The 16,367-nt window shown below is 38.1% G+C and overlaps 1 protein-coding gene across 6 annotated transcripts in view; it reads left to right on the top strand.

The window, feature by feature from the left end:
* The window catches only part of Setd2 (SET domain containing 2), a 106,390-nt gene that overhangs the window by 73,980 nt on the left and 16,043 nt on the right, over positions 1 to 16,367 (top strand). For all 6 annotated transcript variants that reach the window (XR_002817974.1, XR_002817975.1, XR_002817976.1 and 3 more), the window contains exons 15-17: positions 2,485 to 2,619; positions 4,344 to 4,483; positions 9,529 to 9,640. Coding sequence is in view for 3 of the 6 variants with exons in the window: in XM_004640783.3 (XP_004640840.2) it covers positions 2,485 to 2,619; positions 4,344 to 4,483; positions 9,529 to 9,640 (387 nt within the window). In the remaining 3 variants the exon portion in view is untranslated. The remainder of the gene's footprint in view (positions 1 to 2,484; positions 2,620 to 4,343; positions 4,484 to 9,528; positions 9,641 to 16,367) is intronic.

The following is a 16,367-nucleotide window of genomic DNA, read 5'->3' as shown; positions in this document are numbered from 1 at the left end:
AAAAAAAAATTACAACTGTTGTTAGTTTAAATTGGCATGTGATTATCACTGGCTTTAGTGTTAAGGAAAGGTACCATAAAACCCTGAAAAATGTTCATTCTTCCTTTATTTTAGCAGTAGATCTCAGACTGAGGCAGGAGAATCACTGTGAGTTCAAGGTCAACCTGAGCTACGCAGTGAGACTCTGTCTCAAAAACAAAACACAGCAACAAAGCAATAGATCTAATGAATGCGGTGATCTTGGGTGATTTGTCCAGCAGTGCTGATGTTGTTCAGCATGCTTTACCTTTTTCTTTGGAAATTATTCTCTTCTGTTACTTTTGATGGTAAGTTGTCTTCCTTTAACATATCTTTTACATTTTAGTAAAAGGTGAAAGATTTATATGATCTGAAGAGAAACCAGAGTTATATGTTTTACATTTTAGGAACAGATAAATTTTGGGATTTAATTCTGTAAGTATAGGTCATGATCAAGCTATACAATGATATTTCAGTCTAGAAGTTGCCTCACAAACAACATTTGGAGCTTGTCTCCATACTAAAGAAACCACCACTCAATTCTATAGTAATTAATACTTCAAAATGTTTGCATGATAATCCTTTCTAACTCTCTGATCTTGTCAAATTCTTTGTTCATTTTGTTGTTTTTCCTAGTACTAAGGATTGAACTGAGGACCTTCACACTCAACTTTCTCCTTAGCACATCCTTTTAATTTTGAGACAGGGCTAAGCTGCTCAGGCCGGGCTTACCCATATGATCTTTATTGCTGGGATTAACAGTTATATACCACCACCCCTGGCTTCAACTGTTACCTTTTTTTTTTTTTTCTTTCCTACTCTTTCTCTATCCTCTCAAAAAGTGTTTATCTGAAGACTGGGAGCGTATCTCAATGATAGAGAACATGCACTGACGGTAGGTAGTGCAGTCCTATAATCCTGCTATTTGGGTAGAAGGTTCAAAAGTTGGAAGCCATTCAGGAGAACAGTAAAATCCTATCCCAAAAGAAAAAAAAAAAAATTAAAGGGCTGGGGTGACGGTCAATGTTAGATTGCCCCTGGGTCTGATCCCCAGTACAGTTGGTAGGAGGCAGGAGGGCTTACTAGTTTGGAGATTTGCTAAGATTGTTATATTTAGTATTTGGAATACTTACTAATGGTAGAGTCTTAGTCCATAGGATCCACATCATTGTTGTTATTGTTTTCCTGTCTCTGTGAGATAGGGTTTCACTATGCAGTTCAGCTCACTGGCTTTGAGCTGACTTTGTGTGTGTGTGTGTGTGTGTGTGTGTGTGTGTGTGTGTATGGCCAGCTCAGCCCACCTGGGGGCGGGGCTGGCTGGCATGTGGTGCTGGGGGATTGAACCGTGGTCCCTGTGCTTTGCTAAGCTTGTTCTAAGTAGGTGCTTTAGACCACTGAGCCATCTCACCAGCCCCAAGCTGACTTTTAACCCAGGCTGGTTTTGAACTTGCAAGCAATGATCCTCCTGCTGTAACCTCCTGAGCACTAGGATTTCAGACGTGTGCCACCACACCATGCTGCAAATCATACCATGCTCCAAATCTGTTTTTAAGTAATGGATACAATTCCTTAGCTGTCACCACCTTTTAGTTCAGCAAAGTTATTTTTGAGGTTTCTTGTTACTTTTTTAAGTAGGCTTTGTTGTGATTGACAAATAGTTGCAGGGTATGTTTAATTCCTAGACATGGTACTTATTTCTTAGGAAATTCTAGGCATAGGCAATGTGCATCATAGGTGGTTTGTATTAAAAGAAAATATATATGAAAGAGCTTTCTGCATCCTAATGGAATGTGTATATCAATGTGGTAATTTTTTTTTTTAATGTGAAATTTTCAGGTGCATTAAATTCTGTCTTTGTAGAGGTTGCATTGTAGAAGATTACAGAAAGCTAAAATGGGCCTAGAGAGATAGCTCAGTAGAATAATTGCTTGCCTGGCAAGCACAGGGTCCTGAGTTCAATCTCTGGTACTGCAAAAAAAATAAATAAATAAATAAATAAATAAAGCTAAAACAAATGAGTTTGAAATTTGATCATTTTGTCTATGGTTCACTCCCTTTAATCTTACTCCACCAGGGCAACTTGCTAGTTAATAACAAAAAGACTATCATGGTAAAAAGAGCAGCATGATACTACTTGGCTGTCCCTAGGACCAACATGTCATCCCAGTGTCATTTAAAGTAAAGCCATTAAAAAAATAAAATAAAATAAAAAATTAAAGCCATTGGAGAGTGTCCGTGAGGGAGAAAAAAATTTCTGTGTTCTCAGTATAAAGTGAAATCAAAATAAATGTTTATGCTTAAACAAAAGATTGTTTTACACATTTACATCAAAATATATGCGTGTAAAGTTTACAAGAAATGTAATGGATTTATCTGCCAGTAAGTATGTGTCATCTTGGAAATTGGTTACTGTTTTATTAGCTCTAGAAGAGTACAAATTATTAATTTGTTAACTTTATCTTTTAGAGTTATGCCCAGCCAAGTCTTCAGTATATCCAGGGACAGCAGATTTTCACAGCTCACCCACAAGGAGTGGTGGTACAGCCAACTGCAACCGTGACTACAATAGTTACACCAGGGCAGCCGCAACCTTTACAGCCAGTAAGAAATATTTCAGTTGCTAAAAGTCATTGGCTGTCTACTTTGTATTTGGTTTTCTTTTGTTTTGGGGTTTTGTTTATACTATAATATAGATAGTCATCAGTTTTATTTGAGTACCCTCAGAGCATACATTCAACTCTTACATACAAAATCTTTTTAAAATTGTATTTAAAATTTAATTCAATATATACCTTTATTGATTTTTTTTTTCTCCTAGGATTGTTTTTATTTACTGTATATTTTTGTACTTTATAAGTTTTTGAAGTAGTAATTTTCTAGACCAGGCATCTATTGGTATATAGTGAGTACTAGATTATGGTACTGTGCTAGTCACTATAGCCTAGGTTAGGGGTGTAGAAGTATGTTAATGTACTTCACTGTTTATGTTGTATAGTAAAGGCTTGGTGTTTTTTAACATGTGGAAGGTTGTGATGAAGTCTTAATGAAGTGTTACTAGTTTTTTATAAAATGGAAAATGAGAGAGTGGTATGGCAAAAGGCATGAAAGACTTAATAGTTGAGTAACATGCTTGAAGGCTTTCACACCAATCTGGTAACTGAAGTTGGCCTAAACAGATAGTAAGGTTAGTGTAGACACTACCAGATGGTTCAGAATATTGTTAACGCAGAAGGATAGGATCATTTTACTGGCTAACCACAGCACTGTAGGAATGAGGAGGCAAAAATCAAAACTGGGCCAAAAACACCAGCTTGGCAAAATAAGAAGAGGATAAACAGGGATATACTTAAAGCAGGGATGCTCAGAGACTCGTGTGAGAACATTTAATCTGTGTCTGGAGTCTTATATTCATCTTTAACTACTCAGATAAAGGTAAAGCTATCAGTTTACATATACAGAACATTGGCTATCTGTCTTTATGGTGATTATGTTAGTCTACGAGGACAGCTGTGACAAAAACACCAGACTGAGTTGCTTTAACAAAAGAAAGTTGTTTTCTTATAATTATGGAGGGGGCAGTCCCAGATCAAGGTATCAGGTTTGGTTTCTCCAGAGACCTCTATGCCTGGTTTTAGTGACCACCTTTTTACTATGTCCTCTCAGGCTCTGTTCTCTGCAGGCATCTTCTCTTGGTATGTCCTTTTCTTGCATGGACCCCAAGTCCTGTTGGATTAGTTTCTCATCCTTATGTTTTCAGTTGAGTCTTAATTACATCTTTAAAGATATTACTTCCAGGTATAGTTACAGTGGGGTTAAGGCTTCAAAATAAGGACTTGAGGGAAACAGACAGGTTCATTATAGTGACTAAGGTATTTTATGTTTTTTAACCTGTAACACTTAAGGTTTTTAAAATGGCAGCTTTGGAATTTTAAGCCTCCAGAAAATACAGAAAAATATAATGGAAAAGTATTAACATTCTGCCATATTTGCTTTTTAAGTTTTTGTTTTTTAAGTAGCTGTCTAATCAGTATCTCAAAATTAGTATATGCTATGTAGTGTTGATCTTTTAAAGTTGGATTAATACTGCTCTAAATGATAAACAGTTGGGTATTTTTACTGCATTATCTTGAATGGTGACTTTGAAGCCACTGTCAGCTTTCTGATACATCCCTGATGTTCTTTATATATATTGTCTCTTTAGCAATTATCTAGATTTTATTTTTCCTTTATCCTTTCATTAAGAACTAGATGCTTAATTGAGCTGTTTTTCTCTTCTTAAGGTAATTGAATGATATATCATTGATCAAAAATGTGTATTTTTCTAGCCTGAGATGGTTGTGACAAATAATCTACTGGATCTGCCACCTCCATCTCCTCCCAAACCCAAAACTATTGTCTTACCTCCCAACTGGAAGACAGCACGAGATCCAGAAGGGAAGATTTATTATTACCATGTGATCACGAGGTAAGAGGGCTATGTGAGGGTCCCCTAATATGCTTTCATTTGATCAAAGAAGCTGCCACTGTCAGGGCAGTTTTATAGTTATTGGTTGCCCACTGTGTTTTAGTTTTGCTAAGTTTTCAGAATCATTTCTTAAAAGATATTTTAGACCTTAGACTTTGGCATTTTTAAAATATGTTTTGGTGTTTTTTGTTTGTTTTGAGATGGAGTATCACTAATGAGCGAGACTGACCTGTAATTTGAAATCCTTTCACCTCAGCCTCTTGAGGTAGTTGCGATTATAGGCATGAGTTGCGATTATAGGCATGAAGTATGAGGCTCAGCTGATTATGATGTATTTTTAATCCATAAGACTCTTGGAGAAAACTATGATTTGTTTAAAAATGGTAGTAACTTTAATATAGTAGATGAGAGTGTTTATAAAGTTACTTTCATAACTGCTAGCATTCTGCTAGCATTTTGTAAGCAACTACAGATGATGTGTAAATAATATGTCTGTGTTCAGGTAAGCTTTATAGGGGCAGCCAAATAGCTCAGCAGATTAAAGCACCTGCTTAGGCAGATGCAGGGACTGGGGTTCGATCCCCAGCGTGCCATGCTGGCCCCATGCGCTGAGACAGAGATTGAGACTGGGCATGGTGGCATGTGCTTGTAATCCGAGTGCTTGGGAGGCTGAAAACAGGATCACTACAAGTTCGATCTGCATAGTGAGACCCTGTAGATCCTGTACTAAGAAATACAAAAATAAATAAAAGTAAACTTTAGAAGCAAAACGTAGTGATGGTATACATCTATAATTCTAGCACTCTGGGAAGCTGAGGTAGTAGGACACAAGTCCATCCTGGGTAGAAGTGACTTAGCAGGACCCTGTCCCAAAATAGAAGAAAAAAGAAAAACCCTGGGTTCAATCCCCTCTACAAGGAAAAAGAGAAACAAAATATCCTTATAGAAATATGTAGTTGGCTGGATTCGATCCATGAACTCAGTTTGACAATTCTTGTATATGTAAAAAACAGACTTAGAATTATTTTCTGAGAAAATAGAATTGTTTTATTTGGACAGACCATGTAGACGTGCATGAAACAAATGACCGTGGAGAGTGTGAACAGGAAATGAATATGCTGAAAAGAACATCACTGACAACTGTCTGGCAGTTTTTTAAAATACCTTTTTAAAATATTCCTGGGGGTGTGGTGTGTTAAGTTCTTTACTTGTACTTCTGAGTGCCTGAATTAAATTCCTACTATCAAAACAAAGATAACCTCTTTAGTTGCATAGTTTTATATAGATCTGCGTGCTTTCTGCATATGTGTGTACAATCATCAGTATGTAATCCGTTGTCCGTGTTTTTTGCATGTTTTGTAGTCTGCCTCACTTACCAAAGGTGATGGGCTACCAAATGTTGTTTAACCCTCCCTAATTATATCAGGTGGATCTAATCCTAGACATTCTCATGAACAATAATCTTTAAGATTCTTTTGTTTTCCAGTGCTAGGCATTAACATGTTTCTTTCCCATGCCACTCGTGGCTTCACTGGCTGAAGCCACCCAGCAGTACATGTATGACTGTTTCATCTGGTGGCTTTTTATTAATTTTATTAGTAAAAAGACCAAAAAAGGTGGTGAGATAAAAGTGAGTTTGATAAAGGGGAAAGAAACTCCAAGTTCATGTTCTGTAAAAAGGAATGAATTTTAGGAATGATGGAGGTTAAGTGTAGAAAGATTTTATTGAGAGAAAGAAAAGCTCCTAAGAGGGGTAAAAAGGATCCTGAAAAGTGGGTTGCCATCAACCCCACTTCTCAAGAGTGTTTAATTGAGCAAACACACAAGGTGAGACAAGCTTAAGTTTGGACATAACTATAACCAATAAGATACAAATACAGTCACTTAGATAGTACTGATCCAGTGACAAATGATAGGATGGCTGTGAGGTAGGACAAAACTGGTCAATAAGTTTACAAGGACAGTTGCTAGGGTGAATACTGATTAAATGAAGATCAGCGAGGGAAACAAGTCACGAGGCAGGCACACCTGGGCAGACGAGGACTTTCCTGGAAGGGATGAGTTAAGGAGGTCCGGTCCTCACCCCAAGGTGATTGATGCCTACTTTGAACACCAGTCACTGCTGTTCATCCCTAGGGCAAATGTATGGGTGAGTAGTTCTTTTTCTTGCAGGATGGCCTTCAGTGACTGTCTTTCCAACCACAGTTGTTTTCTACACTGGCCTCTCGAAGGCCCAGCCCTGTCTTGTCTGTCTGTCTATAATATTTCTACCTAACTGAGCTACCTATAATAATTAGGTCCCAGTGTACCACTAGTAGTTCAGACAGTGGAAATGTGTTAAACCCAGGTCTTGCTGGTGATAGGGAAGTGCTGTATAACAGAGCTACATCCCCAACCCCAAGTAGATTCTTACAGGTGAAATAGTTGGCCAAAACTATACATGTTTTATGTTGTGAAATTTGTCAGGGTTTGTTTTGTTGTTGTTGTCTTTTTTTCTCCCCCTTCCATTCCTTCCCTTCTCCTCCTCCCTCCTTTCCTTCCATTGCTAGGAATTGAACTTAAGGCCTTCACAGTGAGCTACATCCACAGCCCTTTTTTACTTTGATACAGGATCTTGCTAAGTTGCCTGGACAGTATTCAAACTTGGAATCTTTATGCCTCAGCCTCCCAAAGTACCAGGATTACAAGCATATGCTGCCATGCCCACTTCAGTTTATCATTTCTTTTTTTTTCTTTTTTTGCAGAACCGGAGATTGAACTCAGGCCCTTGCTGCTTGCCAGGGAAGCACTTATTCCACTCAGCCATATCACTGGCCCCCAGTTTATCATTTCTAAAATTTATGGAAGTCAATGTAGATTTCCACAAATAAATGTGCAAAAATGTCATTTTTCCTCTTGTCAACGCTTCAGCTTGTCTAATAGGCAAGAGATCAATTTCATGTCTAATTTTTTTATTATTAAATTGGAAATTCTTTATTAGAATACTGGCCTTTGTTTCTTTTGTGAGTTGCCTGTTTGGGACGTCATATCATCTCATTATTTCTCTTCTTCAAGAATATTGCGGGCTGGTGAGATGGCTCAGTGGTCTAAAGCACCTACTTAGAACAAGCTTAGCAAAGCACAAGGGACCGCGGTTCAATCCCCCAGCACCACATGCCAGCCAGCCCCGCCCCTTGGTGGGCTGAGCTGGCCACACACACACACACACACACACAAATAAATAAAATAAATAAATAAATATTTAAAAAAATATTGCAAATGCTTTTGTTTTTGGTATCTTATAGTATAAAGAAGTTTAATATTTTTGTAAAGTCACGTATTCTTTCTTTGTGCTTTCTGCTTGGAAAACCATTACTCTTGTTAACATTATCTTTTTAAAATGAGCCATTATTTTGTTGCTAACTGAATATGTATTGATTTTAAAAATCAGTTTCTATAAATTCACCCAAAACTTTTAAGACCAAAGCAAGCTTTTTGTTATATTGCTGCACTTCTCCACCTGCCAATCTTCTTTATTTATTTATATGTGTACCCTTTTCTCTTTTTGGTAGGGTTTTTTTGACACCTACAAATAGACATTTATATGTATCTGTTTTAGTGTTCTTAATAAAATCATGCTTTTGATCCATACATTCTAATAGAAGGACAGTGCCTGCCTGGCAGGTGCAACAAGGTCCTGAGTTTGATTTCATATATATCTAGAAATCTTGATTTTGTTTTTTACCTAGTTCTATAGGTTACATATAAGCTGTTTTCATTGTCATTCATAAATTGATGTGCATCAAATGCACTTAGGGTTGCTGACTAAAGATTGATGACTGTCCTCATAGCATTCCTTCTGACACCTGATTTCAGACTCCTGAATATGAATATCCTATCCTTAGTTCTAGTTTTTACCTTATATATCAAGCTTTGAAAAATAAATATTTGGCCAGGGATGTAGCTCAATGGCACAGCACCTGCCTGGCAAGCTCCAGACCCTGTTTTGAATTCCTAGCACCAAAAATTTTCTCCCTGAGGTCAGGGATATGGCTCAGCAGCATAAGCACCTGCCTGGAAAGCACAAGATCCCTAGTTTAATCCCTGGTACTGCAAAAAAAAAAAAAAAGAAAAAAAGAAAAAAAAAAGAGCTGACCATGGAGTGAAAACCTGAGTCAAAAATTATCTCCCTCTCCTTCCTCCCCCTTCTCCCTGCCCCATTCTCCCTTACCCCCCGTTCACCTGCTTATTTTCAAAACAGCTATAATCATTCAGTGAGTTAACATAACTAAGTCCTTTTTGCAGTCAGTTAATATTTTTAGCAGAGAACACATGGTTTTAACCTGTACATCCTGTCAATCATTAAACCAACGGGGCAGAATTACACTCAACACCTACAGTATTTGGTGGCAATGGCCTATAACCCTAGCTACTTGAGAGGCTGAGGTAGGAGGATCAGGAATTCAAGGTCATCTTGGGCTATCTCAGAATGAGGGCCGGGGGGGCTGGTGAGATGGCTCAGTGGTCTAAAGCACCTACTTAAAACAAGCTTAGCAAAGTACAGGGACCGCAGTTCAATCCCCCAGCACCACATGCCAGCCAGCCCTGCCCCCTGGTGGCTGAGCTGGCCACACACACAAAAAAATAAATAAATAAATTTTAAAAAAAAGAATGAGGGCTGGGGATGCAGCTCAGCATTCCTTAGGTTTAATCCCCAGTACAGGATGGATATTTCTAAAAGAAAGGGAAAGTTTTCTTAACATGGTCAGGGACAGCACTGCGATTTGACTTACTGTATTTTACTTAGGTGTAATCAATACTGATCTCTTGATTTACTAAAGATACTGGAGGCAGATACCTACTCTACTATTTAAGTGCTTCTGAAGCCTATTTCTAGGACATTAAGAGTTGGTTGAGAAGCAGACAAGATGTTACATGTCAACCTCATAGTGCTGACTTACTCTGCAGTCCACTGTATGTTGCATTTTATGTGTGTATGCGCAGATACCTGTGGCAGATTTCTGTTTTTTAGCCATGACAGCATGGCTATTCTTACCTCCTTCTAGGCAGACTCAGTGGGATCCACCTACTTGGGAAAGCCCAGGAGATGATGCCAGCCTTGAGCATGAAGCTGAGATGGACCTGGGAACCCCAACATATGATGAAAACCCCATGAAGGTGAGTATGGTTTCCTGATCACTTGAGAGTGTTGTCTGACCTTCTGGCTCTTTTGCTTATTCTGAAGGACACATGAAAGTTGGGTCAAGATGGAAGTGAAATCAGAAAGACCTTTAAGGGTCAGCCTGATAGCTCAACGGACTAAAGTGCCTGCTTAGGCAGAGCACAGCTGCCAGGGTTCAATCCCCTGTGAGCTGTGCCAGCCCCGTTCCCGGGGCACACTGAGACAGCAATTGAGACTGGGCATGGTGGCGTGTGCCTGTTATGCCAGCACTTGGGAGGCTGAAAAATGAGAGAATCACTATGAGTCCGATCTATGGAGTGAGACCCTGTAGACCCTGTGCTAAATACAAAAAAAAAAAAAAAGACCTTCTTTAGACTTTCAAGGACTCAGATGCATACTAGCTGCACTAATTTATAGATACAAAAGAAGGATTTGAAAATAGGAACAGTAAAAGGTGGAAAGAGAATGAGTAAGGGCACAAGATAGTCATAATACTGATAATCTCTTATAACTTACTTTAGCATATCTTAATTCTTTCCTTCCTAGTCAGTGTTGATCTGCATTCTTCTTGATAGGGAGATGTATATGGATAGATGATTTCTTTCTACATGCATTTTGGTTCTTTAAATCTCTCTGCATGGTGTGGTTTAATGTCTTGTTTGGGATCGGGAATGAAGCTAAACTGGTTACGTTAAAACTTACAACAGCATATAAAATTACCTTCCTCTCCTTTTTAAAAGATGTATGGGGTTTTTTGGGCTAGGGGTTGCAGTGGAGTACTACTGTGCCATAAAGGATAAATTTGAGACATTTCTAGGTAAATGGGTGCACCTTAAGATCATATTCTTTAAGTAAAATAAATTGGACATATGTGTAAATACTGCTTTTTTTTTGGTATAAGAAAGTGTAAATAAGGACTGAAATGTGTATGTATAATAGGTATTGTGAAATAGGAAGAAAATACTCAAATAAGGAATACAAGGGAAGGGGAAGGAAAGAAAAAGCTAAAGAAAAATGGACAATTTTGCTTTTATAAATGGGGAGGGAAGGAATGGATGAAGGTAAGATAAAGAGAGAAAACAAGTTATATCATGTACAGATACAGATTCTCTGTGATGAATGTGATCATTAAAATGTACCAATAAAATATGAGAGGCCAGGGAAATGGCTCAGAGGCCTGCGTTCAATCCCTGGTTCCACAAAACAAATAAATACAATAAAATATGATTGGGTAAAAAAAATTGAGATAAAGGTAATTTATTGTGGAAATACTAGAACAAAAACAGAAGCAGCTGGGCATAGTGGTGGCTGTAATCCCAACATTCAGAAGCAGGAGGCTTGTCATGAGTTCTAGGCCAGTTTTAACTACATAGCAAGATCCTGTCTCCAAAAAGAGAGTAAAGAGCTTATTCCTCATCTCTGCTTTTGATAAGACAGTAATTGGGATTAGAGATCATATAAATCATACACTCAGTGACTGTATTAAAAGAATGCTATCTTTTTCTACTTATAACAGACTCAGCTGTCTTCAAGGGTGTGATATTATGAGTGAAATTAGAGATCACTCATTTATTTGTATTTATTTATTTATTTATTTATTTTTGGTATTTTTTAGGGAAGGGCCTACAGGGTGTTCAGGGTCTCACTACTAGATCGGATTTATAGTGATCTGCCTGTTTACAGGCTTCCAAGAGCTGGGATTACAGGCATGTACCACCATGCCCAGTCTCAATTGCCACCTCAGCACACCCCAGGGTGGGGCCTGCACGGCAGGCCTGAAGATTGAGATCACTTATAAAACCTGAAAATTTTATTTTATTTTTTTAAGTTTGAAAGTGTGTTACTAGTTAAGAACAGTGAAAGAAGAAAAAAATGGTGCTGTAGAGTATAAGTGAATTAGAAATAGAGTTATGCCTTTTATAATTAGGAAATGCTTTTCTTCACCGTGTGTTTAATATTTACAAAAAGATCTGCAATTAAGTTAAGTCTATGTGTAGCTCATTAAATTTCAAGTGACTCTCTTAAATCACTTGGCCACTTGACACCGGCTGCCATTCGGCCATATTTTCTTGAATCATTTAGTGTGCCCAGAACAGCACCGCCACTATTTGAATTGTCTATAAACTTAAAACAAGCAAAAATCTGCAACTCCCTTTTTTCATGCTTCTGTAGCTACGAAAGTTTTATCTTTTGAAAAATAAACAGGGATTGTGATCTGTACTATATAGCAATATACCTGAGCTCTGGGGTCAAGCTAGCAAGGGATATTAGAAGCCAGGGGCCATAGCACAGACCCATAATCCCAGTATATTGGGAAGGATCACAAATTCAACTCCTGCCAGGGCAATTTAGTGAGACCCTGTCTCAAAAAAGGGGTTCTGGTTGGCTATTATAACTGCCTGAGTTTGATTGCTAGCACTGTGGGAGTAGGGTGTGTGTAGGATTTTATCTTCTACACAGAGTACAGCACTTTCGTTCAGACATGTGTATATTAAGTTAGACCTTTCAAAGAAAATAAAGAATAAATTGCTTGTGTAATATTTGGGGTACAGTACACCCATATCCCTATTATGTTATGTTTGTTTGAGAGGGTTTTGTTGTTGTTGTTGTTTGTTTTCTTTTTGGCTGGCTCAGGCTGCCTTCAGGGTGAGTCCGGTAAGGCATGTGGAGCTGGGGATTGAACTGCGTGTCCTGCACCTGACTGTGTTTGCATAAGCAGGTGCTTAAAGAACTGAGCTAAAGGGCAGGCCCCCTGAGTACTAGAGTATGAATCCAGGGTCTTTGCACTGAGCTATACCTCTAGCCCTTTTAAATTTTTTTTTCTTGTGTGTGTTCACTCCAGCAGCAATGTACTAAAATTCTATTTTTTGCTTTGAGACAGGGTCTTGCTAAATTGCCCAGGATGAGCTCAAATTTGTGATCTTCCTGTCTCAGCCTCTCAGAGTACTAGGATTATAGGTGTGTATCACCATGCCCTTTGTTATGTGAAGGCATTGTGCTACGAAATCCAGCTCATTGAAACAGCTGAGAAAGAAGTAGGAGTCAAGTAAAAAGGCAGGCTTATATGTCATATTCAGCAGTTAGGCCTCTATTCCCTGCCCCTATACATGGTGGGAAACCTTTGAAGGGGTTTGAGTTGGACACAATTAGACTTCACTGTTAGAAAGTTTACTGATGATGCCAGGTAATGCTTAGTATAATCCCAGCATTCTGAGAGACTGAGGCAGGAGAATTCCAAGTTTGAGCCCACAATTTAGTGAGACTATGTTTCCCAGTTTCAGAAAAGAAAGCTCCTCAGTGGTGATGCAGGACTTTGACCTATGGGGCTTAGCAGTGAGCGTGGAGCATGCTGTAGTAGGTCTGCAGACCCAGCAGCACCAGACGTCACCTTTTCTTTGTATTTGTTTGTTTGGTTTACTGTACTGGGGATTTGGTTTGTACTGAGCCACATTCCCAACCTTTTTTTTAGGGGGAGGGGGTCAGTCTCACTCGGTGGCCCAGCCTGGGCTTTAATTTGGAATTCTCCTGTTTCAACCTCCCAGATTGTTGACATTATAGGTGTGTGCCACCACACCTGGCTAGGTATCACCTATTAAAAATGCAAGATCCTAACCCATGTCCCACTCCTAAATAAGAATCTGAATACCTTAGGCAAGATGCATACGCATTCAAGACTAAGTAAGGATAGTATTAGCTGTTTTTGATTGATTATAGGAAGAACATAACTTTAATATTACTATATCCATAACACCCAGTGAATATATTTATCAATTTATACCTGACTGCTATTCCTGTTGCCATGGGTGCATGTCAAACCGAAGCTTGAGTCATACTCATAATACCTAGTGCGATGGATCCAAATACACATTCAGATCACACAGATAAATCTGAGGTTAATCCCACTCCTTTTTACATTTGGCTATTTAATATCCACTTGAGTTCCTATGCAACATAAGCTCTCAGTGACAGGAAGGTGAAGATATTAGCTAGCTTTCTATCACTGTGACTGAATACTATACCTGGAATAAATAATTTAGGAAAAAGCAGTTGGTTTACACTCAGTTTCAGACCTCAGTTGTGTGGCCTGTTACATTGGGCCTGTGGAAAGGCAAAGCATCAGATCAGGGAGTACATGGTGAAATAAAACTGTTCATGTCATGGTGGCCAGAAAGAGAAAGAGAAATGTGCCCCTTAAGCACAGACCCCAGAAAGACCAAACTTCTCCAGTTAGGTCCCACCTCTAAATAGTGCGATTACCTGGCAACCAGTCCTTCCCCACATGGCCAGCATGGCTTAAAATCTAAACCACAACAGTAAGGTTTGATAAGTATGCAGTATTATATGGTGTTGTAGTTAATTGTGGTTTGGACTTAAGTGCTAGAGATATTTATAAAGAAAAGCTACTCTATTAAGAGGAAATCAGGGAAATTTTTGCAAGAAGGTAGTATTTGAATTAGGCTTTGAATAAAAGTTGAGATCTTGAAACATGTCCTTTTAGGTCTCAGATCCTGCCAACTCTCCTGTGACCCAGAACTTTCATTCCTGAATCCTGGGGTTTTAAAAAAATATCCTTGTGCATTTTTCCATGGTATAAGACAGATTAATGTCAGTTTTCCTTAAGTTATATTTATTAAAACAACTTTTATTTTGACTTTTTGATTTGCTTTTGGGTGTTAATGTATTGTCATTAGTGGTTGTAGATTGCTTTTTTTCAAAATTATTATCTTTGGCAAAATCAAAAATTAGCAATTCAGCGTTGATTTTTCCCCAATTCTTATTTAGCAGGTTTGTAGAAGCCAAAGTCTCTTAATGCGTTATTATTCTAACACTCCCAGGCAGAAAATGAAAGGTTAAGTGAAATCTGGTTGAGTTGGGTAGGACCATTTGTAGGGAGTGGACAGAATTAAAGAATGATTTGTACTGAAGGCACACTAGCCCAAGCTGTGAGGTCAATGCCCTGGAAATAAAGTGGTGTCTAGGTTACATTCCTCTACTGATTGTGTGTGTGTGTATGTGTGTGTAAAAGTACATTCCGAAAGTGACACATAGGCAAGGGTGTAGTTTCTAACTCCTGTCCTGGAATTAGTTCCAATAAATGAGTACAGTGAATTCTGAAAGGCTGGCAAGCCCTACATTGATTCAGTATTCATTCACAGTGACAGTAGTGGAAAAATATATGGATGTATTAAGCGACTTTCTATGGAAAATTGTTCTAACTTATAATGTGGCTAAATGTGTCAAAGTACAAGCTCAAAATGAGGGTTAAGAATACCATTTTGTGTAGTTAAAATAGGTAGCAAAATGGCAAATTATTAATTTGTGTAGTCAGCTTTGAAAGTTTGGAGATGTTGGTATGTTTAATCTGTTAACATATGTAGTAAATATATCATTCAAGTAACACACCTCCTCTACCACCTTTTGGCCTATTAGCCATACTTCTTTGTTTTACTTAATATTTAGTGGATGCTCCAAGGCTATGGTTTTCAAATTTTGGTGTGGGATTTCTAAGTGTCTCAGGACTATTTTAAGGGATCTGTGCAATGCAAGGTCAAGAGTATTGTCTTCAGCAGTTTTGAACTTGGCAGGTAGAGAAGCATGATTGAAGAGAAAAAAATAAAAATAACAAATTACTTTCCTAATAATAATAAAATATATGCCTTTGTTACTCATAATTCAGAAATCATCTTTTGTTAGGCAAGACATTAAACAGATTTCTAAAATGTAAAAACTTCTAATCTTATGAATCTTATTTATTTATATTTTGGTGCTGGGCATTAAACCTACAGCTTTGGGGATGCTGGAGAAGCACTGCACCATTGAACTACACTTTCTACCCCTAAATTTGTTTTGTTTTGTTTTGTATTTTGTTTTGAGACACAGTCTCACTTTATAGTGCAAGCTGGCCTTGAACTCACTATGTAGCCCAGGCTGGCCTCAAACTCATGGTGATCCTCCTGCCTCAACTTCATGTGTACCACCACACCTGACTTGTTTTGTTTTTTGAGACTTTCTCATGCAGTTCACACGGACCTTGAACTCACTATATTCCCAGTCAGACCTCATCTCAGGACAATCCTACCTCAGCCTCCCAAGTGCTAGGAGTATGGGCATCACCACCATACCTGACTTAAGGTTCTTTTTAAATAAATGAACTTTCATTTTGAATATAATTTCTAATTTGAAAGCATTTTTTTGTTTCTTTGAGATAAAATCTAAGTATGTAGTATAGGCTGTCCTTGAACTTGCTATGTCCTAAACTCATGATGCTCCCTGCCTCAGCTTCCTGAGTATTGCAATTACAGTTGTTCACTAGCCACCATGTCTAGCTGTAATGTGTTTTGTAGCATTGAGGATTGAACTCAGGGCCTTTGTACTAAGTTATATCCCTGCCCCCCTTTTTTTCCCATAATTTTATTGATAAATAGCAATGAGACCCTTTCAAATCAAATTGGTAGGACAGTTTCAATAATTAACACATTGCATACATTCTTCCTAGTGGTTAATTGCTGTACAAGATGTGGACATGATATCCTATTTACAAACACCATTAGAACAAATCGCTCTATTCATTAAGAGAATGTAACTATATATCTATCCTAACTACTTTGAATACACAGATACAAAATGGACATACATCTGTATACCCTTTTTTTTTTTTGTTAAGTTCCGTTGTTTGAATATTATAGATGTGTAAATTCAGCAAAATATTCCAAAAGAGTCCAG

Source organism: Octodon degus, unplaced genomic scaffold, assembly GCF_000260255.1.
Source record: "Octodon degus isolate 3935 unplaced genomic scaffold, OctDeg1.0 scaffold00126, whole genome shotgun sequence".
Lineage (NCBI taxonomy): Eukaryota > Metazoa > Chordata > Mammalia > Rodentia > Octodontidae > Octodon > Octodon degus.
The sequence above is the reverse complement of the archived record's forward strand: the minus strand, read 5'-3'. Positions and strand labels throughout refer to the sequence as shown.